General features: G+C 38.3%; 6 protein-coding genes across 7 annotated transcripts; 4 read left to right on the plus strand and 2 right to left on the minus strand.

Annotated features, from left to right (window-relative positions):
- Nucleotides 1-527: 527 nt before the first annotated feature.
- On the minus strand, nucleotides 528-4157 carry LOC108134728 (E3 ubiquitin-protein ligase msl-2). Its single transcript, XM_017255134.2, has 3 exons — nucleotides 4104-4157; nucleotides 1870-3969; nucleotides 528-1815 (listed from the first exon to the last, which is right to left on the minus strand). Exons 2-3 carry the CDS (start codon nucleotides 3692-3694, stop codon nucleotides 1412-1414), a joined length of 2229 nt encoding a protein of 742 aa, XP_017110623.1. The 5' UTR covers nucleotides 3695-3969; nucleotides 4104-4157; the 3' UTR covers nucleotides 528-1411.
- Nucleotides 4158-4209: 52 nt separating this feature from the next.
- LOC108134754 (NADH dehydrogenase [ubiquinone] 1 beta subcomplex subunit 10) lies at nucleotides 4210-5882 on the plus strand. 2 transcript variants are annotated; one of them, XM_017255196.1, is made up of 4 exons: nucleotides 4210-4289; nucleotides 4380-4480; nucleotides 5100-5375; nucleotides 5648-5882. In XM_017255196.1, exons 2-4 carry the CDS (start codon nucleotides 4399-4401, stop codon nucleotides 5767-5769), a joined length of 480 nt encoding a protein of 159 aa, XP_017110685.1. In that variant the 5' UTR covers nucleotides 4210-4289; nucleotides 4380-4398; the 3' UTR covers nucleotides 5770-5882. The 2 variants fall into 2 exon arrangements, with proteins under 2 accessions (XP_017110685.1, XP_017110684.1); XM_017255195.1 differs by having other exon boundaries at nucleotides 4220-4289; nucleotides 4364-4480.
- Nucleotides 5883-6624: 742 nt separating this feature from the next.
- On the minus strand, nucleotides 6625-9551 carry LOC108134752 (ATP-dependent DNA helicase PIF1). The gene is made up of 2 exons (XM_017255194.1): nucleotides 8508-9551; nucleotides 6625-8234 (listed from the first exon to the last, which is right to left on the minus strand). The coding sequence occupies exons 1-2, from the start codon at nucleotides 9456-9458 to the stop codon at nucleotides 7185-7187; spliced, it is 2001 nt and encodes a 666-aa protein (XP_017110683.1). The 5' UTR covers nucleotides 9459-9551; the 3' UTR covers nucleotides 6625-7184.
- Nucleotides 9552-9993: 442 nt separating this feature from the next.
- On the plus strand, nucleotides 9994-12830 carry LOC108134697 (putative polypeptide N-acetylgalactosaminyltransferase 10). Its single transcript, XM_017255094.2, has 4 exons — nucleotides 9994-10519; nucleotides 10574-10916; nucleotides 11096-11518; nucleotides 12088-12830. The coding sequence occupies exons 1-4, from the start codon at nucleotides 10053-10055 to the stop codon at nucleotides 12748-12750; spliced, it is 1896 nt and encodes a 631-aa protein (XP_017110583.1). The 5' UTR covers nucleotides 9994-10052; the 3' UTR covers nucleotides 12751-12830.
- A 460-nt stretch (nucleotides 12831-13290) lies between these two features.
- On the plus strand, nucleotides 13291-16513 carry LOC108134763 (N-acetylgalactosaminyltransferase 4). Its single transcript, XM_017255208.2, has 4 exons — nucleotides 13291-13867; nucleotides 13981-14323; nucleotides 14644-15072; nucleotides 15453-16513. Exons 1-4 carry the CDS (start codon nucleotides 13323-13325, stop codon nucleotides 16107-16109), a joined length of 1974 nt encoding a protein of 657 aa, XP_017110697.1. The 5' UTR covers nucleotides 13291-13322; the 3' UTR covers nucleotides 16110-16513.
- A 4108-nt stretch (nucleotides 16514-20621) lies between these two features.
- On the plus strand, nucleotides 20622-22360 carry LOC108134771 (eukaryotic translation initiation factor 4E-binding protein). Its single transcript, XM_017255218.2, has 2 exons — nucleotides 20622-20974; nucleotides 21907-22360. The coding sequence occupies exons 1-2, from the start codon at nucleotides 20830-20832 to the stop codon at nucleotides 22113-22115; spliced, it is 354 nt and encodes a 117-aa protein (XP_017110707.1). The 5' UTR covers nucleotides 20622-20829; the 3' UTR covers nucleotides 22116-22360.
- Nucleotides 22361-24678: the final 2318 nt, after the last annotated feature.

A 24678-nucleotide genomic window follows, 5' to 3' on the forward strand; every position in this document is an offset into this window, starting at 1 on the left:
GAAACCGTCTTTTCTATTAAAGAATTTATTTTTGGTTTCTTAATCACATCAAGTTTTGCAAAATGTTGCTAAAATCACTAAATATTTCAAATTTGCAAAGCTCATATTGATTTGTCTTTGATAAACATTTTGTAACTCAAGAGCTTAAGTGCTCAAAAGTTGAAGGACTCAAGAACTCGCGTTCCTCAAAATAATATTAAAGATTATAAACAGTTTAAAGGAACCATTCCATCCATACCTTTAAAATCGATAAATAATTTTAGAATTTGCAAAACTTTTATTTCTTAGACTTTTTTTATTTTATGCATTTATGTATATATTTAATCGTAGATTATTTCAACGTTTATGTTGAGAATAACCTTTTAAGGAATTTTCAATGTCTTAGCATATTTTCCATTTTCAAATATTTTGTATCTCTAGAACTCAAAAGACCAAGAACTAAAGAACTCGCGTTTCTTAAACTATGAACGAAGATTTTTTACAGCTGGTGTTAAGAATAACTTTTTCAGTAACAACCCATTTCATAATTACAATGCTCATATTTATTTGTCTTTGTTAAGTATTTTTAAATTTTACACTCGCACTTTTCAGATTATTTAACAGCTTATGTTAAGAATAACCTTTTTGAGTAATCTAAATAAATAAATCAAAATATTTCATAACTGCAATGCTCATATTTATTTGACTTTTTTTAATAGTTGTTGTATTTATATATTCGCATATATATTAACGGCTATATATGGCTTAGTTTGTATTATTGTTTCTTAAAACTAAGTTCTCGTGCTCAAAAAAATTCATGCCCAAAAAAATGTCTTAGCCTATTCAAAAAATTGTCTTAGTTTAGGAAAAAAAATTGAGTTTGTTTGTTTTTTTGTTTTTGGCTCACAGCAACCGCATTTTGAGCAAAGCATACAAAAGATATTTTATAATTCGCTGTTCGTTAAACGAACTAAATTTCCTTTAGTTATGACTATTGCTTTGCTCTTAAATCATAAATATATATCATTTTTCCTGCGGCAGCTGCAGAATTGGTTTACATATTTATATGTAAACATACACACATTGCTTAATACTAGACGACTAATTGGTTGCTTAATACATATTCAAAAAAATTGAGTTTTGGAAACATTTGCTGGATGATTAAAAAAGTCTGGGAAATCCTCAGGATGTAGAATGCTCCTAAAAGATATTTGGGAGTTGATTTGAGTGTTTGTTGTGGCGTTGATTAGAGAGGAACTAAATATCTTAATGAAATAAGAAGATCAGTGAGGATGATGCCCAGACATATTCTATTTGAAGAAACATTTCTGGGCATCACAAAATACATCACATAAACACAAAAAAAAAAAAAAAAAAATTATATAAGCAATGTAAGGATAAAACAACATCTATGGGTGAGTCGTTGCCTTGCTTACAAGTCATCCGAGCCGGACATGATCTCCTCGAACAGTGAGTGGGCATTGTCAGTGGCTGACAATCTGTCGCCGGCGGCAGAGTTGCTCCTCGATCCGCCACTGACAAGCTCGTCCACCGTGTCGAGGGCCGAGAAGTTGGCCCTGCCGCGTCGTGTTCTACTGGTGGTCCTGAATTTCTTGGTTGGCGACGACTCGATCACTTTCCTTTCGGGAGCCGGCGGCGGCGGTGGTGGCGACAGGGATGGCGGTGGAAGTGGTGGCTCTGCGGGAAGCGCAGGAGGTGGCATCACATAGGCGTACTGCGGTATGGAACCGTTGCCATCGTTGTTCTGCAACTGGACGCGCATGAAACCAACTGTGGCCGGATCAACGGGCTTGTTGCCCTGGAAGATATTAAAACCTATAAAAAAATAGACAATTAGAGAGGATTCAAATCTGCTATGCAACAGCTTACCCTGGTATTCGCCATTCTCGTTCTGCACCAGAACCAAGGGATGCTGTGACTGCTGCAGATTGCTCAATGGCACTAAACTGATGCCATCGCCTGAACTTTCTGGCTGCACAGCCTCCCCACTGTTCTCCTCCTCCTGCTTGGCCGCCTCTGCTGGTTCCTCTGTTTGCTCCAGCACCACTGGCTCTGGGCTCAGTTCTTCTTCGTTGTCACTCTCCACAAAGTCCTCTTTGTGGGGATTCTTGCAGCTCACACAATTGCAGCCAGCGCAACTATTGCCAGAGTTATAGCACTGACAGCGGGAGTTGCGACAGGTGGTCAGGGTATTGGCCGAACCAGAGATTCCACAGCGGCACTTGGGCTTCGTTGGCTTGGCCTTCTCCTCCTTTTCCTTGCCGCGAATCTTGCGGAAGGAACTCTTGCCGCTCTGCAACTTGACAGGCTCCAGTTTGGCCGCTTGCGAGGCCTTCAGACTGCGGGTTCTCTTTCGTGTGAGTGGTGGCTCTTCCTCCTCCTGCAGCTCCACATTGGGGGGTTGCAAGTGCTCTTCGGCTGCCTCTTCAGCTACTGCTTGTAGCTCTTCCAAATCCTTATCAATCACCTCCTGCTCGACATGTTCTTCTGCCTGCAGTTGGGATAGTTTCCTTTTGTGGGAGGAAACTACCTCTGCTTGGGGCTCTTCTAAATCAGCTAGCAAAGGTGACTGGGCAATTGGCAGGGCCAACTCCTCTTCTTGCTCTACGATTTCCGCGGGAACCTCCAATTCCCTGCTCTCTTCTTGATCTCTTATAGCAGCCAGAGGCTCCTCCACAGACAGCTCTTCCAATTGAGCTGAGATTTCAACAGATTCCTCAACAGCCAATTGATGGGGCTCTTCAACAGCCAACTGGCCGGAGGTTTCAATGGTCTCCAGCACTTCCAGTTGCGTGGAGTCTGCCATTTGCACCACCTGACCGATTTGCAGCTCCTGCGATTCAAACGGAGTGGATGCTGCCGTGGGCATAACATAGGAGACGGCAAAGTTGGTGCTGTTGCTGGGGAAACTGGCCACAGAGACGGCGGCGGAGAGGTCCACCTGATCCGTCCAGGCGTGCTCTATGAGGCCAGACTCCGTGGCGATGACCATCTGGCCGCCATGGGTGAGCAAACCCATCCGAGATCCCGTGGGCAGCAGAGGAAGTGGCGAGAAGTGACCCTGTTCAGCGGTGGCCGCCGCCTCAGCCTCGATATCGCTGATGTTGAGATGCTGATCGTAGGGCAGCTCCGGAGTGGTGGCTGCCGTCGTCGGAGGCGTCTCCGCGGGCAGGGATGTGGGCAGATCCTTGAGGAAAGGCAAATCCGGCTGCGGCAGGAAGGTGTCCCCAGTGTCTGAGATATTAGAGCCCTCGCGTATGAACTCCTGGGTGGTCATGGGCGGCAGCTTGATGCGCGGCACCAACTCCCTGCCCACCTGGGGCCGCAAGCCAGCCAACTGGCCGAACAACGAGGATTGCAGCAGATGGACGCACAGCGTCTTGTAGCACAGCAACTGGATGCCCATCAGGCGGTTCTCCTCGTAAGTCTTGAAGTCGGAGCACCCCTCACACTGGGAGCAGTTGGGAAAGAGATGCTTCTTGCCGCGCAGGCACAGCCGGCACACATTGTGCTGGCATCGCTTGCCCTTGGGGGAGTAGGGATCCACCAGGAGCTGGCAGCAGACCACGCAGGAGAGCAGCTGCCGGAGCTCGCCAATGCCCGAGTTCAGCTCATCCACGCGGCGCTTGGACAGATTGGAGGCGGAGCGCAGCGAGAGGCGTGTCACCTTCAGGTAGACCGTCTGGGCCAACATGGTGGCTATATTTCTATGGCCGGTACTGTACGAAACGCCGGTGTCTTGTGTTTTTTTTTTGTTTACCAACCACAAACCAAAATGTGAGACTCCGCTGGTCAAGCTGCCAGCTACCTGTTTAATCCGCCGAATTACCTGCAATTCCTCTGCTCACCACGCCGTAGTTACACAAAATTGAACCTTAATCCATTGGTTTTTTCATTAAATGGACAATTTCACAGGATTCACAGGCCAGCCTTTTTTCACTTGGTCGATGCTGTGTATGATCCTTAACACTATGTTTCACGTGCAAAAAAAAAAAAAAAATATGGGTTTATGTTTGAGATAACTCAAGTCATTGTAAATGGTTATGTACTGTACAGTGTACAGTGTAAATAATAACTAAATTTAACAACTTAAAAAAAATTACCCGAGCAACGAGCTGAGCGTAGCAAGTGTGACCGCAGTGTGGTAGTGCAGATAAGCCACATCAGTGTGGCCAGCAGTGTGACCGTTTTCCTGAGGGCAGTTAAACAGCTGATTTGGGGCAACCCAGTAGATTTTTTGCCTAACCAAGCTGCGGTCCTACTTCCGAATTTTGCATTAAGACTTTTAAGTAATTAAGGTTTTTTTTTTAAGAATTTCCTGTCAAACAAAGTCCGAAACCAATGGATCTATAAACTAATATAGCTTACGCTTGTTCTAGGGGAGACGAAAGCCAAAAAATGCCGGAGCCGCGCAGTCCAATGGCCAGCTTCGCCGAATCGGTGCTCAATGTCATCGATGGACCCATTACTTGGTTCCGTGGTACGTAATCCTTGGGGATTGGATACAATATGATCCTTAGAGTATCCAGACTCAGTTCAGATGAGTTTCCTATGGTCAGGAACTGGAAAAAGTGGAAAAACTCCAGGCAATTACATAATGACATAACCTCAACACCTAGGGCATTTGTTTTTGTTTACACTCCATTGAAATGGTAATACTAAAATAACTTTTTGTTTTTACCAAAATAAGGTTTGTGTTTTGAAGAAGTTTCGGTACAACCAAAGAATTATAAATAATCTTCCTCAAACTGTTTAAAACTGAGACGTTATATTATAAATGTTATAGAAAATACCGGGTTATTTCCTGACATATTTGCATTCAATTAAGCATATTGTTGTTAAATCTAAGTCCCTAAGTTATTATATCCAAAATGGAGTAATGTTTTTTGTTTCAAAAATGCCACATACCAAATTTCATATCGATTCGGTTATTATTATTAACAGAAGAGCGAGTTTAGTTGGTTTGTCGTTTTAAAAACGTCTTTATATGATTTATTTGAGTAGTTCTCTAGTTAAACTTATTAATTATATATTTTCTTTAGGAATTCTTAATAAGATTTTCTGGGTAAACTATAAACTCACTTATGTCCTCCCCACAGAGAGCATTGTGGAGCCGAACCAGGAGAAGCAGAACTGGTACCACCAGCGTTTCCGCCGAGTGCCGACCATCGATCAGTGCTACACGGACGATGCCGTCTGCCGCTTCGAGGCCGATCAGCAGTTCCGTCGGGATCGCATGGTGGACAACGAGATCGTGAACATTCTGCGCCAGCGCTTCGAGGACTGCACCCTCTACGAGGCTCCCGACCACATCGTCAAGTGCAAGCCGCTGCTGGAACAATACGAGAAGGCCACCGAAAATTGGTTCATCAAGTGTGAGTATAAAATCTGGAGAGCAATAGATGTTTTTTGGGCACAATATTACCAAAAAAGAGGCTTATATTTAAGGACATCTGGGTGTCTAGAACCGAATGTTAAGCATTTTTTTTGAATAGTCTCAATAACAAACATCAAACAAACTTAAAGAAAATATTTTCAAAGGTCTTATATTTTTAAAATATTAAAAAATATATTTTGAAAAATATTGACCACCGAGAATCCTTAACCATCAAATGGCCACCTACTAATTGATACCCTTCTGTTTCAGATGGCGATTTGGGTGGCTATGCCAATGCCAAGACCGCATACATGAAGCAGAAGCATCGTCTGATTTGGGAGCGTCGTCACGGACCCGTGGGCAGTGGCATGAAGGAGGAGGCCGCCCACTAAACTCCGATCCCCGAGTGCCCAACGACACGAGCCAATCTGAGCTGATGTTGTTTTCTAGTTTCATTATCCGTTATAACTAAATATACGCGCCCTGAAATGGTAAACCCTAAAAACCATCTTTTAAAATTAATTGTAACTGAGAAAAGGTTTTGAGAAAAGGGCTTTTATAGTTTCGTCTGCTACTTACCCAGTCTAAAGCGAAATATCTTTAAATTGGCTGAATGTTTTGGCTTATATTTATATAGACAAAGCATACAAGAGATAAGAATAATAATGTTTTAAATGGTAAATTTGTTAAACTTATTTCAAAATAATTTTTATTCAAGACTTGTTTTTGGCCTTATCATCATTATAACAGATTTCAGCAAAGTTTGGAACTGCGGGTCAATTCGCCAAATGTATTTTCGGAAATTTTTGTGGAAATTCAGCATTATCATTACCAGCAAAAACAAAAATGAGGCACTCGAGGCCATTGTAGAAATTTTCAAATTCCAATTAAAAAGTTTCTGAGCTTCTGTTTCATTTTAAAATAGTTTTAATTGTAGTGCCTGGTGTTAATTACAATTCCTAAAAATTAATGAATTCCAAATCTTCCAAAGTCAATTCAGAATTAAATTTTGCTTTTGTTACTAGAAAATTGCCAATTTTTAATGTAATTGAGACTGAAAAATCCTCATATTTTGAAAATTTGTAGATTAAAAAATAAAAGCTCATCGTTACTACAAAAGTAAAAGTATAATCACTAGAAAGACCGATTTTGTAAAGCACACGAGTCATTTCGGCAGACAATTTTGGATTAAACCGCATCATTTAGATTATAAAGAATGATTAACACAAACACCACACTATACGCTATGGGTTTTAAATGTTTTAGGTTTTTATTTTTCATTTAATTCAGATGTCTAAGTATTTTTATTAATTTCAAAGTCATTCTTCAGCTAAAAGTAGTCATTTAAAAAATGAACATTTTGGTTATATAAACCCTTATAAATTAATTTAGTTTTTAATTATCTAAGATTTTTTATAGTTTACCATTTCGACAAAGTTAAAGTTAACTTAAAAACTATTTGAGACAATCCTCAAAAGAGAAACAGTCGGTTAGGTTTATAAAGTAGGTAAATTAGTAAGCACTCTAAAATTCATAATTCAGTTTGGTTTGAAGCACTACACGAACTTCACTTTTAATTAACTTTTAAATCGTAACATTTCATTTAAAAAAGCATCAGTTACCAAGAATATAATTTTTTGTTTCTTTAAAAAATGAAATAAATGGTTTACAATTCTTTAAAAAAAGAAAAAAAATGCACTTTTCCTAATGAAATTAGTTTACCAATATAAGTTAGTTGTGAAGTTCTCTTGGGGCTTTCGTTTATACTATAATTCAACTATAGGTATAGCTAACCTAATTTACGTGCTTAGCTAATGGAGACGAGCGGCTTGTTCATGAGACTCTTTTTCAGCTTGGCCAGAGCGCTGTTTCCGGTTTTAGCGTCTCCTGGCTTCTTGTCCTTGTTTTTGGGACCCAGGGGAATCATGGTGGTGTCCATTAGCTTGCGTCGGAATCCCTTGTAGAATTGCAGCACCTGCGGATTGGCCCACACTTGCTTGGCATCGAAGTCGAGGATGCGAATGGATTGCAGGGATTTGGCTCGCGATAAGGCCACATAAGCCTGCCCAGCCTCAAAAACTTTGGACAGCGACATCTCCACGCAGTCGAGAGTTAAGCCTTGGCTTTTGTGTATGGAAAATGCCCAGGCCAACTTCAATGGCACCTGGCGACGTGTGATGAGTGCGCCCGTGGCCGTTTTAATGATCCACTTCTCGTGCTTGCAAATATACTCCTGATTGTTTTTGAACCTCACCACCGGCAGATCCTTGTCCATTCTAACAACCACGCCGCGAGCTCCGTTCACCAGACCATTGGATATGTTTATATTCTTGAGCAGCATCACTTGGGCATTGACTTTTAGGTAAAGTTGTGAGGGAGCCTGAATCTGTTGGTCCAAAGTCTTGGTCATGCCGGCATCCGAATCATCGGCCTTGAACAACACCTTGTCTCCCTCGAGATTTTCCAACTTCGACTCGTTTATGGAATTGGCATCGTTCGTGTGGGAGCACAATTGTGTGGCCAGTATGCCATTGCCCTCGATTTTCTGCTTTGATGTTGCCGCCAGTCGACTAGTTATTGAATCATTTACATGACCAATTCGAAGGTGGTTTAGAATCTTCACAAACTCCGGATCCGACTGACGATGCACTTGCTTCAGCTCGTAAACACACTGGATGCATGTCTCCCACGCGCTGGACTGGAAGCAGAATCGCTGCTGGGGCGTGGCACTGGGCGCTGCCCCGAAATCAGACTTAATAACCGGCGGAAGTTGCAGGAAATCGCCGCACAAAATAAGCTGGATGCCGCCAAAGGGGCGATCGTTGCGACGAATGTGACGAGCCACGGCTTCGATTTTCTGTGAAAAGATAGAAATAGGAATTACAAAAATTAAATCAAATATATAAGAGTTTAGAATTTTATTAAACAAATATATTCCAATTTAATGATTGTTTTTTAGGTATTATTATTTCTTAGGGAAACAAAAATTAAACATCGGATAACTTTTTTTCTGCACCATTCTTGAAAGAGATTCTTTTGCTAGCTTATTAAGCGAATCAATTTAGTCATGATATCTATAAATTCTTTAGTTTTGCTTACTGGATTTTCAAATAATGTAAAACCAAAGTACCTCAAAGAACTGCCCGTCCACCATGGAGATCTCATCGATGATCAGTCGCTTGCACTTGCGCCAGTTTTGGGCGCTGACGGGTCGTGAAGCCAGTTCCAGAGACCTCTGCATGGTGGCGTCTCCACCGCCTATGCCCGCAAAGGCATGCAAAGTGGTGCCACCAATAAGACAAGCTGCCACGCCCGTAGAAGCCGTAGCCACTGTGCCATCCGGTGGCAGGGCGGAGATGATCCTTCGAAGGAGGAAACTCTTTCCCGTGCCGGCGGAACCAGTGAAGAATACATTTTTGCCGGAGGTGCAGGCACGCAGGACCTCCATTTGCTCCTCGCTCAGTCGCAGGGATTCGTCTGTGACCGATTGATAGAGTTTCTTGGCTGCTGGCAGGCCACTCCGCCCCTCGCCCCGCTCCTCCTTGAGCTCCTCGAAACGTCGTTTTTTGGCCGCCTGAGGCGATGGAGTGGTCACCGAACCCTTGGACAGCAAACCCGCCTTTTTGCGCGCCAAAATCATTTCGGCCGTTGTCACGGGAGAGACGTCTTCAAAGCTGCTGGGCTTACCGGACATCAGATGCTCCCGGAGTTTCTTTTGCAGCGAGGCATCATCCGGCTGACATCCTTCCGCATTTCCATTCATTTTAATGAAAATCGTGCGCAGGAAGAACATCAGAGTGCCCGGTGGCGCATTGGACAAGTAGAGGGTGCAGTTTTCCGCCTTGAAATTGAACGTGGCCTTGCCCTCCGACATGAATTTCTTGTGCACCATGAGATCTTTGAGTTTAAACTTGAGTGGCTTTAGTTTTTCCGGCGTCACCTCCACAAACAATTCGCGCAAATCATTTCGCACCAAACGCAAAGTCGCCGTCTTGTAGGCCAGTTTTCTACCCGTAATTCCCACGGAATTCGTCCACTGCATGTTCACTGCACAGGTGACCACTGCGTCGTTGAGATCCATTGCGGTTAGCGCTTGGCTTTAGTCAGTTTTGCGTAAAATTAAAATTAAAACAAATCTAACTATTCCATGCGTTTGCTTTGCTCGCCGATTGGCTTTTCGATAGCAGTGTGAAAATAATCGATATCAGCGGGTGCCAGTGTGCCCTCGCTTGATCGTTTGAAAATACCAAAAATATGTTGAAATGATTAGCTAAGTTTCATTCCAGGATCAGCTGGGACTCAAGCCGGAAACTGGTTGTATTTTAGTTGGAATTTGGAATAAACTTTTATTGTAGAATTAAAATGTAAAACTTGTTTATTTAGGCAAGCTGAAATCAATCACAATTAGAAAAGGCCATAAGATATAATTAAAATAACTGAACAGCAAAAATAAGTATATTCACAACTCCTAGCTTAATAAAACTAAATAGCTAAGCTTCTATCCAGGATCAGCAGGGACTCGACCCGGAAATAGGAGTCAGAGGAAATTTATAAAATCACATAAACTTTTACTCAAATATTTATATTTAAAATTGTTTAAGGAGGCTTAGAAAGAATCAACTCCTATCGTAAAATCACTTTATTTACAATTGATAGCTAAAAAAACACAATCGCTATGAACTGGGATTTAAGATTAATTGTGCGCCTTCTGGTTGCCATTCTGGTGGCTTCTTTGATTTCAACGTCCATTTTGGCCTACCTGGTTGCCCACAGATTCCATGCGGTAAGCAAACTGATACAAAAAGAGGGAATTCCCAAAGAACAACTCTCAAATAGGGAAAACCAACAAAAAATTGAGTTTTCCCTACGAAAAGTAACTTTATCCCAAAATGAATTGGATATTTTGAAAATCAAACGCAATGGAAACTTCCGCTTACCAAAACAAACAGCTTTAAGGGATTGGCACGATCATTTGGCCATTAAAGAGGATAAAATTAGAATTGGCTTGGGTGAGCAGGGTATGGCAGCGGAAATACCAAACATTGACGAAAAGGATATACTCTACCAAATGCATGGCTTAAATGCCAAGCTCTCCGATCACATTTCACTAAATAGATCCTTGCAAGATATCAGACCTTTAAGGTAAGTTTTTATCGATATACATTTATAAACTTTAAAACTCAAATACAATCTCAGTTGCTGGCATCGCAAATATCTAAATAACTTGCCCAATGTGACTGTTATTATGGCTTTTCACAATGAGCATCTCAGTGTGATTTTACGCTCCATATCGAGCATCATAAATCGCTCTCCCTCGGAGTTACTCAAGCAAATTGTCCTTGTGGATGATGCCAGTTATCTATCGGATTTGGGACACAAGCTCGAAGACCTTGTGGCGTTGAGCTTTCCCAAAATAATCCAAATACTGAGATTTACAGAGCGACGTGGCCTGATTAAAGCGCGGCTAGAGGCAGCCAAAATAGCCAGCTGCCAAGTTTTGATTTTCCTAGATTCCCACATCGAAGTCAACATAAATTGGGTAAGACCTTTGACTATATTTTACTATAGAGAAGATTTAAGTCAACAAAAGAGTTAAAATCCTTTTGCTGTTGTTACTTCAAGATTAAACAAATTTGTATTTATTTTACTTACTTAAGTTAAATTTATTTATATTTTACTTCTTTTAACTACTAATAACTTTTCAATCCAATTTTTCAGCTTCCTCCCCTGCTGGAACCCATAGCCATTAATAGGAATATTGTCACTGGTTCCATTTTGGATATAATCTCTCACAAAACATTTGCTTACACCAAGTATAATTCGTTCTCCCGTTCGGGCTTTAATTGGTTACTTCAGATTCAGAAACTATCAGTTTTTCCCGAGGATAAAGGATTTGGATCCTCGCCATATCGAACACCGTTGATTGTGGGCGCTTTGGCCATCGACAGGAATTACTTTTGGCAACTGGGAGGATACGATGAGGAGCTGGACATCTGGGGCGGGGATCAGTTTGAGCTAAGCTTTAAGGTCTGGATGTGTGGCGGCATGATGCTTTATGTTCCCTGCTCCCGAGTGGGCCACATAAACAGAGGACCAATGCGATCGAAACAGAGCCCAAGGAATTACAATTTCGTGGCCAGGGTGAGTAAATAATACCCTTCTAAGTTGAGGAATTTTATTTAATTTTGAACGTTGATATATATACATTTTGAAATTAAAACGATTTTAAAATATTTAAGTCTGAAAATTGCGTATACACAATAATTGGCATTGCAAAAATTGCGTATACGCAATGATGCCTAGAAAGTTTTCTTTAAAAGATAAAGAATCATTTTATTATCATTTAATTTTCTACAAAATAACTTTTAGTACCAATTACTAAATAAGTGGCTTTCTGAAAATTATGTATACGCAACTATACCTAGAAAGCTTCCAAAAAAGGCAAGGAAAAACATTTAGTGTTCCAAAGCGCAAAGTTTACATAAAATAAATATAAATATATATATAAAGAAATTATATGTTAAAATAATTTATTTAAATATTTTCCATAGAACTATAAACTCAACAAGTAGCATTCCGAAAAATGTGTATACGCTGTTTTCAGCACTACAAAATTTTAGGAAAATACTTAGAAGTCGAAAGGGCAAAAGAGGTTATCAAAAAACTCAATTACCTAAAATTATTAAACAGCATTAACATTTGCTCAATAGAACTACAAACGCGTGGCTGAAGTGTGGATGGATGAGTACAAGACTTACGTTTACGACAGAAGCCAAGACCTTTATGAGAAGACACAGGCCGGATTGCTTACCCAAAGGCAGTCACTTAGAAAGTCGTTGAAGTGCAAGTCCTTTGACTGGTACATGCACTCAGTGGCACCGGATTTCCTGAAAGTATTTCCAACTCTAGAGCCACCGGGGATGATCTCGGGATCCATTGAAAGTGTGGCCTACCCCGGATTCTGTGTGGACTCCCTGAATGGAAGCCACAAAAAACCCGTGGTTCTTTCACGCTGCAACGGAAATGGAACGCAACTCGGTAAATTTCAGAATTGGCATCTAACAAATGAACGTGAAATTCGGCTGCTAAACGGTGGCGGTTGTTTGCAAACGCAGGGATTTAAGACAAAATCAGTTTGGCTCTTTCACTGCCATGAAAATGGAGGAAATCAGTACTGGCTCTATAACCGCCGACAACGTTTAATTCAACAGGGTCAGATGTGGATTTGGTGCTTAGAAGCCAATTTGCCGAATGGTCATCAAGTGGGCAAAGTGCTCTCCAATAACGTTTGCCACAAAAACGATACCAAGCAGCAGTGGAAGTTCGGAGAATTCGATGCCTATGATCCGCAATTGGAATACCAGGGAGCCTAGAAAAAAATATAGTTAGTTAATAATTTACTTAATTTAAAAAAAATATTTCATCAAAATAATAATATGCATTTCTCAACAAATTCTTTCCTTTCAAATTTATAAGCAAACGTAGTTTTAAAATAAAAATAAATACAACTATATTTTGTATTCTTTTATTAATTACTTTATAAATTTATAAATTTATTTAGAAAATATTTTAAAAAGTGTATCAACCCTTTTCAAATAACTGCCTTTAGTTCCGGCTATAGCCAAACAGGTGTCGCCACCGTGACGCGCGCTCCACTAATTTGAATTCGCATGCGGTGAGGTTCAGTTTATTATTGTTCTTTTGGACCAACTTTTGTTCAGGTGAGTTCCGAATCTTCGTCTGACACGTCATCTCGTGCAGCCAAAGTCGTCTGTCTGCCACTGATTGATAGTGGAGAAGCGTGTCATCTAACCATGGTTAAAGTTCCAAAAATGGAACTCACTACGTCGCCTTATCAACGAATTTCCCGCACTCGAGATGCGATACTACCAATTACACTAATGGCTGTCTAGTTTTTTTTGCCAGGTGTCACTACTGCATTATTATGCCAGCAGTCAGTGCTTTGGACTTCCACCGGCAAGACGTCCAAATGGCCATGAAGAGGAGATATGTGAAGCGTCTAATACGCAAAATAGTCCTGCTAGTGGTGGCCATCGCCAGTGTTTCCCTGCTCACCACTTTGATAGTCGAGCGGCGAATGAAACGGAATGCGGACTTAGAGGAAAAACTCGATGGAAATGGAGATCCCGTGACTCCAGTTTTTAGGGCAGCCAATATACAGCCACCTCGAAAGGCTCCACGACCTCCATATCAGGATCGCAACTCTGTAAGAGATGTGCCACAAGGTGAGAAGATTGTGGGTTTCCGGCTGCCGGAACCGGAAGGCGAACGCAAGGACTGGCACGATTATGCCGCCATGGAGGCGGATAAGAAAAGAACTGGTTTTGGTGAAAACGGAATGCCAGCATTCATAGATGACCTCAGTGAAAAGGAGCTGGAGGCGGAGATGTCCCATAGGAATGGCTTTAATGGCCTCGTTTCGGATCGCATTTCCATCAACCGATCTGTGCCGGATGTCAGACTTGAGGCGTGAGTATATCAATCTATCTACACAATCTAATTCAATTTCATTTTGAAAATTTAGAGGAAATGTAGGTCATTTTTAATTTAATTTTTGAAAACCTTTTACTTTATGTTTATAGCTGCCGAACCCGAAAATACCTGGCAAAGTTACCCAATGTCAGTGTGATTTTCATATTCTTCAATGAGCATTTCAGTGTCTTGCTGCGATCCATCTATAGTGTGATAAATCGCACTCCACCGGAGTTACTCAAGCAAATTGTCCTCGTGGACGATGGCAGTGAGTGGCAAGCCTTGAAAGAACCATTGGATGAACATGTAGCTCAGCACTTTCCACATCTGGTGACTATAGTAAGAAATCCGGAGAGAAAAGGTCTGATTGCAGCGAGGATTGCAGGAGCAAAAGTGGCAATCGGGGAAGTTATGGTCTTCTTTGACTCCCACATCGAAGTTAACTACAATTGGGTAAGAGTTTTTATAGACGGATTGTGTTTCTTACAAAATAAAGCTTCGCCATTTAGAATGTTTATCTACAGTTTCACATAATATAATTTTTATCATATTAATTGTCAAAAGTACTTTTATAACATATTTAATTAGAAAAGTTTAAAGGTTATTTTCAAAATAATTATTTATTTTACTCAGTTCATATTTTCGCAACCAATAATTAATACAATTTTCATCATTATCAAACTATCTGAAAATAGCATATTATAATATAAAAAACTTTTAATTAAAAAATTAATATTTTATAAAATTTTTTTATCCAAAATTCTTTCCATTAGCTTCCTCCTCTGATCGAACCCATTGCCATCAATTCCAAGATCTCGACTTGCCCCATTGTGGATGTTATTTCGCATACGGATTTTTCCTATTCGGGTGGATATCAGAGGGGGGCTCGTGGGGGTTTTGATTGGAAAATGCTGTACAAACAACTGCCTGTTTTGCCTGAGGACTCCGTGGACCCTTCGTTACCCTTTCGCAGTCCCGTGATGATGGGCGGTCTGTTTGCCATCAACTCGGACTTCTTCTGGGATCTGGGTGGCTACGATGATGAGCTGGACATCTGGGGCGGCGAACAGTACGAGCTGAGCTTCAAGATCTGGATGTGCGGCGGCATGCTGCTGGACGTTCCCTGCTCCAGGGTGGCCCACATCTTCCGAGGACCCATGAAACCGAGAAGCAACCCCAGAGGCGACAACTTTGTAGCCAAGGTCGGTATAACCTGACTTGATTTACAAATTTTAATTATAAAAATTGATTTAAAAAAAAATTGTGGGGGTACAAAAACAAGTTGTGCTCCATCAATTTAAAAAACAATCAGATTACTTACAAAATTATAATGTATAATATTTAAGTAAAAAATTGTGTGATTTAACTTTCCAATTTTGAATTATTGTGTAAAATCTATTCTGAAAACAACCAAATTAAATATTTTAAATGTAGAATGAATGTTGGTTGATATTAGATTATTTAAGTTACTAAGTAGATGTTGTGGGAATTGTTTTTAAGCTCAAATACACTAAAATATATATTAATATTTTAAATAATAATTTGTATTAATTTAAAAATATTTAAAACATTTCTTTTTTAGAACCACAAACGCGTGGCGGAGGTGTGGATGGATGAGTACAAGCAGTATGTGTACTCCCGTGATCCGATCTACGCGAAAGTGGATGCGGGAAATCTGACCCGCCAGCACGGAATCAGGCAGCGGTTGAAGTGCAAGAGTTTCCACTGGTTCATGACAGAGGTGGCACCGGATTTCCTGGAAAAATTCCCGCCGGTGGAGCCACCAACCTATGCCTCTGGTGTCATTCAAAACGTGGCCAATCCGATCTACTGCCTGGATAGTATGGGCTTGGGCATCGAAAAGCCGGTGGGAATGTTCAGTTGTGCGGATAACAAAACGCATCCGCAACCCAATCAGTTTTGGGATCTGGGCGTCCATCGCGATCTGAAGATGAGGGACTACGATTCGGTGTGTCTGGATGTGCAGAGTCAGCCGCCAAATGCCACTGTTTGGATGTGGAGTTGTCACAGTCAGGGTGGCAATCAGTTTTGGTACTACGATCGCAGTAATCAGTGGTTGGTTCACTTCAAGAACAGCAACATCTGCATGGAGGGATTCGTGGAGGATGGCAATGCCAAGGTGGTCACCAATTTCTGCGATCAGAACAATCCGCGACAGCGCTGGCAATTCGGATTCGTGAACAATACCATGCTGGATAAGTTCTACGATTTGCAGTAGTCATCTGTCGAGCGAACCACACCCATTTGAGTAAACTACAGCCACATGTTGATCGCTTCAGTTCGGGGACCTCCTCGAACGTCACGGGTTTTTATTTTATTTTAGTTCATTGATCGTTGTGAAGGTTCCATTTTAGCAACAAAAAAAAAAAACGTTCACCAAGTAAATTCCATTTTTCCATTAATTCTTGCCCCATGCATTATTGATATACGGCAGCGGAAAGTGAAAGATCTGGACGGAAAGATCGCAATCGGAGCGCAGATTCTGTCTGATCGAAAGCCACAAATTCTGCTCTTTATTTGCTGTACATACACTAACTTCAAGTATTAAGATTGCCTTGAGAGCTTTGCTTAGAAATTCTAAACGAAGATTATTATTGACAATAAATTGTTTTAAATAATAAAGTTATTATATAGCTCAGGTAAATTAGAGAAGTTATATTTTTCTTTTTTCTTCTTTTCTTCTTACTTTTGTTATATTTTTATTTGTTTAATTATTAAAAATTATGTAATATAATTTAAACAGTCAACCAAACCAACGCAAATATTTCGGAAAGCACCTTAAGAATTTCTTTGAATTAAAAAAAGAGAGCATTTAAAATGCCAGTAGTATTCCTATTCTTTTGATTAGCATTTTCGACTGTCGCAAAAACCTTATCAGAGGGGCTGTTGAACTTTCTACAAAATTTTGCAAAAGCATAAGAGGAGTCGTGAAGAGGTAGAGGTAGACACCGGATAGACTGCGGAAGATGTCACCCCTCTTTCAGGTCCGAAAAACCCCCAAATGCAGTTTTGCTGATGTAATTTAAGACGCAAATTACGCGATTGTCGCAACAGAGGACGAAGATCGAAGATCCCTGAATCTGAATCTGAATGCCAATGACAGCAGGCATTGACTTAGCGTCAAGCAGTCTCGATCTGGGTTGGCTTTATCCTTATCTATGCAGTTCATTATCTTCTGGGACAAAAGCACATGCTAATTTATAAACAACGTATTGTTATTTTGGTTATTTCCTCTCAATTTTTTTTCCTCTGCGTTTTTCATATTTTGTGCATAAACAATGTCAAATGATTTGATTTTTTTGGCCAACGCGACGACGACGACGCTTCTCATTCGAAACACACAGAATGTGGGTCATCGACGTCAACAGAGATGCGCGATGTGATCGATGTTCATCTGATTTGCGTCTAAAGATGCCCTTTTTTAAGGCATTTAGCGAATTGGGTGGGATTAAGCTAATTCTTAAAAAAATTTTAGTAAAATATTTACCCGATAATATCTTGTTTACGTTTTTCAAACTTAAATAATTGTTTTTTTTTTGTGATGTTTTCTTGGAAAAATATTTACTGCCGAATACCATTAGTTTGATTTCCATCTTAAGTATCAAAGAAGGCTAGAAAATTAAGACCGCTATGACATTAACTTATACTCTTTCTAATACTAAATATAAATACTAAACTTTTGTAAATTTGATGATTTAAGTTATTTTTACTATCTTTGAAGTTTTAAATTAATTGGTTTTTATTGGTTTGTGTATTAACTCATTTAATTAACATTTAAATGTTTCAAAATAATAAATTAATAGATTTTTATATTTTTTTTTAATTTATCCGGTGTTTAAAAATTTGAAGATTTTTTAAAATGTAAAATAATTTAAAATTCCAATTCTATTTAAAATAATTCAAAATTTGAAACCTAAGATTTTTGATTTCAAAGTAAGTACATCACTTCATTCATAAGTAGGTATATATTTTTCAGATGCTCCTTAAAAAAAAGACATTTTGAAATTTATAGAGCATCAAAATATCGTTATTCCTCCTCTCTTTAATGACATTTTCATTTGTTTACGTTTTTTCGTGATATTCGCTCGCACCGAAAAATAAAAACAAGTTGATTTCGTCTAGCTCATTCACAACTATCTCAGACTCGTTTAGAAATAGATCCCCCGAGTGGTAATGACCCACGCAAACTTGTGGTGCAATTTCATCAGCCTCCCCGAAAAAAATACAGATTTCTGTCGAATTTTACTATGCCAATACATACTACATACCTGTCCCCTTGGCGAATTAAATAGTATAGAAAAACACCCCCCGGCGCTTAGAATTTCTCAAGACGCATTTTCACTTGGCTGCAACGCAATTGGAAAACATCCTGCCATCTCTTTCGTGGCGTCTATATGTTTCTCTCTCTGCGCAGGTAATATATCTTCAATGAAACCGAAAGTGAAATCCGAACTGGTTCTTTGAGGGTTGATAAGGTGGGTCTCTCACCCGAAACTATAATATAATAAACATACATACATATCTCGCAGCACGTAGGGCGGTTTTTATGCTGTGGTGTACGTGCAAGATGACACGGCATTATGCTCGGTGTTTTCTAGGTTCTAGCTCCCTTGTTTACCGTTTGCTTTTTTGTGGGGGTCAGCTAAACTCCCACCCCCATTGTCTTATATGTAATTGATGGATGTGGGTCATGCTTTCCTTAAAAATGTTGTGGAATTTCCTATACCCAAAAAAAAAACTCATTCAAGGTCTACAGAATTTTCCCCCATGTTAAACCATAAATATTAGCACGCTTAAGAGCTGACCTTGATTTGTAGGTGGGCGCCACCTCTTGTCCCCCATCGTGATCATTATAGATCAACACACGTGGCAACCTTACGTTAACCCCACATTCACATGGCCAGTGGCCAAAATCCGAATTACGTCGATTCGTGGGCGTCGACGCAAGCAAAAGTTCCTTTAGCACTACTTACATGCGTCCAACGATTAAAAATCGTCAACATCGCCCCCGCATGGCGAAAACCGCTCGTGCCGCTTCTTAAAAATACCCTGTCATTGCAGCGATCAGTGGGGTATATTAATTTTGCCGAAAATTACATTTCCCACCTCAAAGAACTCGGGAACTAATGGGGGTTCAAGTCTTAATTTTGGTATGTGGGTTTCTTTGAAGGGTTAACTTATAAAATCTGACATTAGAAAACAGTTGGTCCATTAAAAAGATCAGAACTAGACAAATTGGTTAGTGGTCTTAACTTCTTAATTGTGCCTCTTTTTTTTATATAACTTAACTACGTTTTACTTTGTGTCTGCAACTTATTTCGCTATTTTTTTAAATTTTAAAAACTGTTTTTCCCTACGAAGCACATTTTTCCCTTATTAACATTTTTAAATTTTGCGCTTAACAAGCTCACATCATTACCAAGTTACGTAAGCTTTTTATCTCTTCCTGTTTATAGTTTTACCACAGTTCGAAATAAATAGTTTCCGCCTTTAACAAATATCAATACTAAGTATCTTCCAGCCGAAAAACCTCCTGTAGAATATCGCACTTTTTTTTATTGATATGCTCTCTGAGTACGAACATGCATAGAAATACACTGGGAGCCTACGTCAACGTTTGCCGGCTACGTGTCGTTATGCTAATTAATTTTATTTCGTGAAAACGAGTGCAAATTAAAAAAGCCATGGAGAGCAGACAGTACTTCCCGAAATTCTTTGAAACAACTTAAACAGAGAGCCATTGATAACATCTGACTTGCACCTGAGTCATCCCATTTCCCTGGCAAGATCGATAATAGACGTTTTTGAGAAAAGAATGCGATTGCCGTTCAGTATTTGCTGGCTAACTTGTTTACCAATAATATTGCCGTGCATTAAACAATAACAAATGGCTAAAGATAAACAAGAGCCCAAGGCGAGAAGCCCCTCAAGACAGTCCCCTTTTGAAATATACCCTTTATCTCTGGAAATGTCTGGGTTGTGCAGCGGTCTCCCCGTGCAACAAAAATAAAAACAATAGGTACACTGTTATAAAAAATACGTTTTAAATATTATACTCGATTTAAATATTTTTGTCACTGTGATTTATATAGTTTCATGGATTTTGTCATGGATTTTTGCTTTGATTTCAGTGTTCTAATATTGATTTTTGACTTGATTTTCAGGGTTCTATGGTTTTTAGTTATTTAAAATATGTTAATAAATAAATTTAAAAAAAAAAACTTATATGGTTTTCTGCTATTTAAAATATGGAAATAATAAATATATTTTCGGGATAGATTTTCCTATCTGTAATTGTATTTAATTTTATATATGCCTCAACTTAATTTAAATATTATGCATTTAAAATACATACTTAAAATTGTAATCTAATTATTTCCACTTTAGTTCATCTATTTGAATATTAAATCATGCATTTTAATATGCATTGCACTTAAATTAATGGATTTATATTTTATTTAATTATGACATGTAAAGTGATTATTAAAATAGTCGTACACATTTAGGAATCCATTTTTTTTCAGTGCATGGTTATTAGAATAAAGCAATAACAAAAAGAACAACCCGGTTTGTCATAAACTACGCAGAAAATACACCCCAGATAAAAACAAAAACATCAGCCGACCCAAGCATTATAATCAGGCGAGTAATTGAGAGAAAGAGAGTGGGAGAGAGAGAGAGAGCTTAGCTGAGCAAGAGAGAGCATGGGGGGTATAAATAGAGCCCGTTTTCGTAAAACCGCCAGCAATCGCTTAGCGAACAGCCAACGGTCAACGTCTAGTAGCCACCTAGGTTCAGAGCTCTTTATAGCTGATTAAGCAAATACAAACAACGCAGTTTGTGTAAACAATCAAATTGTCGCAGCCATATCGAGTGTGCTTACAAAACCAGCGGAAAGTTTCCAAAACCAATACCAATATCAATACCAATCAATAAAGATGTCTGCATCACCGACTGCCCGTCAAGCCATCACCCAGGCCCTGCCCGTGATCACCAGAAAGATTGTCATCTCGGATCCGATCCACATGCCGGAGGTCTACTCCTCGACTCCCGGAGGAACCCTCTACTCCACCACTCCTGGCGGTAAGTTTATGGATAGTAAATACAGGGATTACCCATCGTTATTCACAAAATTAATGGCAAAATCGGTTTATCAGGGTCAGAGATTGTTAAAGAATCAAATTAATTAACTAAATTTTATTTATTTTAAATTGATTGTTCAACATCCTTTCAACAGAATTTAAAGATTTAAAAACTCCATTGAATTTTATTTATATTTAAAAGCATTTGTCAATGAAATTTGTACAAGCTCAAGTTTAATACATATTTACAAGTATATATATAAAACAACATCTTGTCTTACAAATTAAACAACATGTTATATAATAATTCAATTTAAAAGGACTTAACAGTCTATTTAAAGTACTATTTAATCTGTTTAATACAGTTTCAAATACCTTTAAGCAAAACCTATTTAAGGCACCATAAAAATGTAATTTTATTTTACAAGTCTAACAATATAATTTATAATTACAACTCTGAAATTGAATAATGTCTGAACAATTAAACATCAAATTTCATTTTTCATAAGAATTTTCAATGATCTCAATGTGATTAAAAACAAAACAAATATCAAACCATTAATGCTCCACCATAAAATAAATTACCTAAATTCATAACTAGTTATGCCAATAATCTAATTACTGAGAAAAAAGAAGATATTCAAATTATGAAGGTTTTTTGCTTCTTTGTGTAAACTTTAAACAAACCTTTATGCATATTTATTTTTAAATCCTCACTCACCTTTTCTTGGCTGATGAAACCTGGTCATCTTACTGAATCAGTCAGCTTTTGATGACAATCGAGAGCACATGTGCTCGGTGTTTGTGACTCACTATCGCTCGAAAGAAATGTTTACGCAGCTGTCTTATCAGGGGGAAACTTTGAATACTCTTGCTGATGCAACACAGACACCCTGACTAATCAAGCTTTTTTCCAATTTTGTATAATTTTAGGCACTAAACTGATCTACGAGAGGGCTTTCATGAAGAATCTCCGTGGCTCCCCGTTGAGCCAAACTCCTCCGTCCAATGTTCCCAGTTGTCTGCTGAGGGGCACGCCTCGCACTCCCTTCCGCAAATGTGTGCCCGTGCCCACGGAACTGGTGAAGAAGACCAAGTCTCTGAAGATCGAGGATCAGGAACAGTTCCAATTGGATCTGTAGGGGAACTATTAGAAGTCCTCCTAAGCAGCAACTGCCAAAATCATTTAGTTCTTAGTTAAAACCCACTAAAAAACAACCGATCTTATAAGCTTAGTATGCATCGTTTTAGCCATATTCATAAACTAGCTGCTAAGTCCTTAGTTCTTCCACTTGTTTTGTTCTTTCGGTCATATTGACTTTGTAACTTGTAAAGCCCTAGATGTTAAGTGAAAAGCAATAAAAAAATACACATTATTTAAAAAAGAGAACATTTTTCTTATACTTATTAAAAAATGGAATAGATAAAAAAGAATTAATAAACAAATTATCTTACTATTAAATGCAATGCACATGATAAATAATTAAAATACAAAGCAACTAATTTAATATTAAAATTAAAGTGCAAAGTATTGCAAAAACAATTTAAAATTTAAGATATTTAAATCTATTCCTAAATAGCTTATATGTTAATTTTTATTTTAAAAATATTTAAATTTAGTACACACCTAGTATTTGGATTTAAAATTTATTCCTGACATAGACTTCCACAAGTATTTAAAATAACTTAAAAATATAGTGGATTAATATTAAAAACAAATACGTAATACTTGGATTTACTACGTTTTGTTTTTTAACCAATGCAGCTGAAGGGATATTATAGCTGTCATTGAAGTTATCAAGATCAGTTATTAATTTGAATTTAAAAGTACATGTGCGAATCCGCAATTACTTTCTTTATCAGCGAATGAACCTTGGGAGGCGTTCCACGAGTTTGATAGAACACTTTCCACTTCACCTTGAGTCAGTTTTTGGTTTAACATTATATTTTGGCAGTTTGTTGAACTGTTTGAACAGAAACACATATTGTTGAGGGGGTTTTTGGTGGGTGGGGGATTTTAAACATAGACTGCTGGAAATACCGGCCGGCTTTTTTAGTTAGCCAGTCAGTGGCCCCAGCAGCGCGTGTCCCAGTTATCGAAAATAATATACACACATATCTATATGGTATAAACACATGCAAACCAAACACAAGATCAACAACGCGTTTCTAGAAACCGGCAAACAAGCCCCACAAAAAATAGATCTTTAAAAACTGCGCAGTTAGGTAAAGACGACTGCCTCTTGCCTCCCTTTTTCACCACTATGTATACACTGATAAAAAAAATTAAAATGACTAGCCTGTGGCGTTGGGGAAAACTTAGAAATAAACTTTTAAATAACTTGAAATTAAATCCAAAATTTTATATATTATTTTTATATATTATAAATTATATTTTATATGCATATTAAGTGGCTCGATTTAATATTAAAAGTATTTTAATTAATGTGGAAAATATAGATCTATTTAAAATGGCCCGATTTTTTTTAAATGCATTATAGTTAAGTTTAATTTAAATTAAAATATTAGATACTAATAACTATTCCAAATATAAAATAATAAAAATCTAGTATCCATATTTATAATAACTAAAAACTAGCTATTTAAAGAAAATACTAGCAGTGTACAAAAGTATTATGCTAAGCACATGTTCAGATAGACCGATCCCTACAACAACTACTGATCCCGGCACGTTCCAGCCCCATTTGAATACTGCGCATGAATAATTACTTAATGGCAAATGGCAGACGGCAAACAGGCGCTGGCAAAGTGTTTGCTCAGCAGAGATTTAGCAGCGCAGTGCAAAATTTCGACCATACGAGATAGTGCAAATAGTGCTACGCGTGCAATTTCTGTCTGATCAACAGATGTTTACAGAGTTATAAATATTAAGCAATCAATTTAAATCAATGAGCAAACTACGCAAGCAAGTCGATACAAATAGTTGGTAATTAATTCTGAGTTGTATAAACAATGAATAAATTAAGTTTCGAATCCATGTTTATGTTGAGGTTCTTTCTTATACTAAATAAATATTAAAAAATAAATTTAAATTATCTGCCAGTACAAAACATATAAACTTGCAACATCATACATAAATATTAATCCAAAAATGTTCATAAATGAAAATTATTTTATAAAAAATTAAGAAACCCAATTAAAGTAAATGCTTAGTTATATACTTTTTATATTTTCTATACGACATAAAATTTCACCTGAAAAAAGTCAAAATGGACCGATCAAAAATAAGTAACTTTATTAAAGAGGGAATTATCATTACTTCAAACTTATTTGCATAAAAACTAAGGAACACTGCTAAATAAAACGTATTATTTTAAATTCGTTTAAGTAATTAGTTTGTGAAAAGGTTTTCAAAGTTTCGCGCTTGTCAACCTAAGTATTTTTACCTTTTAGTACTTTTTCAATAAATTTATAAAAATATAGTCTACTTTTAGGTAACAACAGCAATAATTTATAGTTTCCAAAGTGCTCGTTTTCATGATCGTTCATTATGGAGCCACTCAGTTAAATAATTTGCTTCTCTATATTACTTATGACTCTAATCTACCTTCTCTTAAATCAATTAATTGTATATTTGATTATTAAAATATTGTTGTTTATTTATTTTTAACCATATTCGTATTTATTTGATCAAGTTTCGCTGTTTTGCATAGGACAAATGTACAAGAATCTGAAATAGTTTAA

The sequence above is a fragment of the Drosophila elegans genome, unplaced genomic scaffold, assembly GCF_018152505.1.
Source record: "Drosophila elegans isolate 14027-0461.03 unplaced genomic scaffold, ASM1815250v1 contig_814, whole genome shotgun sequence".
Lineage (NCBI taxonomy): Eukaryota > Metazoa > Arthropoda > Insecta > Diptera > Drosophilidae > Drosophila > Drosophila elegans.

Coding starts and splice junctions, on each gene's coding strand:
- LOC108134754 (XM_017255196.1), top strand. CDS start 4,399: ATGCCGGAGCCGCGCAGTCCAATGGCCAGCTTCGCCGAATCGGTGCTC. Junction 4,481..5,099: donor ACCCATTACTTGGTTCCGTG/GTACGTAATCCT, acceptor TCCTCCCCACAG/AGAGCATTGTGGAGCCGAAC. Junction 5,376..5,647: donor CGAAAATTGGTTCATCAAGT/GTGAGTATAAAA, acceptor CTTCTGTTTCAG/ATGGCGATTTGGGTGGCTAT.
- LOC108134697 (XM_017255094.2), top strand. CDS start 10,053: ATGAACTGGGATTTAAGATTAATTGTGCGCCTTCTGGTTGCCATTCTG. Junction 10,520..10,573: donor CAAGATATCAGACCTTTAAG/GTAAGTTTTTAT, acceptor ATACAATCTCAG/TTGCTGGCATCGCAAATATC. Junction 10,917..11,095: donor TCGAAGTCAACATAAATTGG/GTAAGACCTTTG, acceptor CCAATTTTTCAG/CTTCCTCCCCTGCTGGAACC.
- LOC108134728 (XM_017255134.2), bottom strand. CDS start 3,694: ATGTTGGCCCAGACGGTCTACCTGAAGGTGACACGCCTCTCGCTGCGC. Junction 1,816..1,869: donor CGAGAATGGCGAATACCAGG/GTAAGCTGTTGC, acceptor ATTTTTTTATAG/GTTTTAATATCTTCCAGGGC.
- LOC108134752 (XM_017255194.1), bottom strand. CDS start 9,458: ATGGATCTCAACGACGCAGTGGTCACCTGTGCAGTGAACATGCAGTGG. Junction 8,235..8,507: donor TGGACGGGCAGTTCTTTGAG/GTACTTTGGTTT, acceptor ATCTTTTCACAG/AAAATCGAAGCCGTGGCTCG.
- LOC108134771 (XM_017255218.2), top strand. CDS start 20,830: ATGTCTGCATCACCGACTGCCCGTCAAGCCATCACCCAGGCCCTGCCC. Junction 20,975..21,906: donor CTACTCCACCACTCCTGGCG/GTAAGTTTATGG, acceptor GTATAATTTTAG/GCACTAAACTGATCTACGAG.
- LOC108134763 (XM_017255208.2), top strand. CDS start 13,323: ATGCCAGCAGTCAGTGCTTTGGACTTCCACCGGCAAGACGTCCAAATG. Junction 13,868..13,980: donor CCGGATGTCAGACTTGAGGC/GTGAGTATATCA, acceptor TTATGTTTATAG/CTGCCGAACCCGAAAATACC. Junction 15,073..15,452: donor GCGACAACTTTGTAGCCAAG/GTCGGTATAACC, acceptor TTTCTTTTTTAG/AACCACAAACGCGTGGCGGA.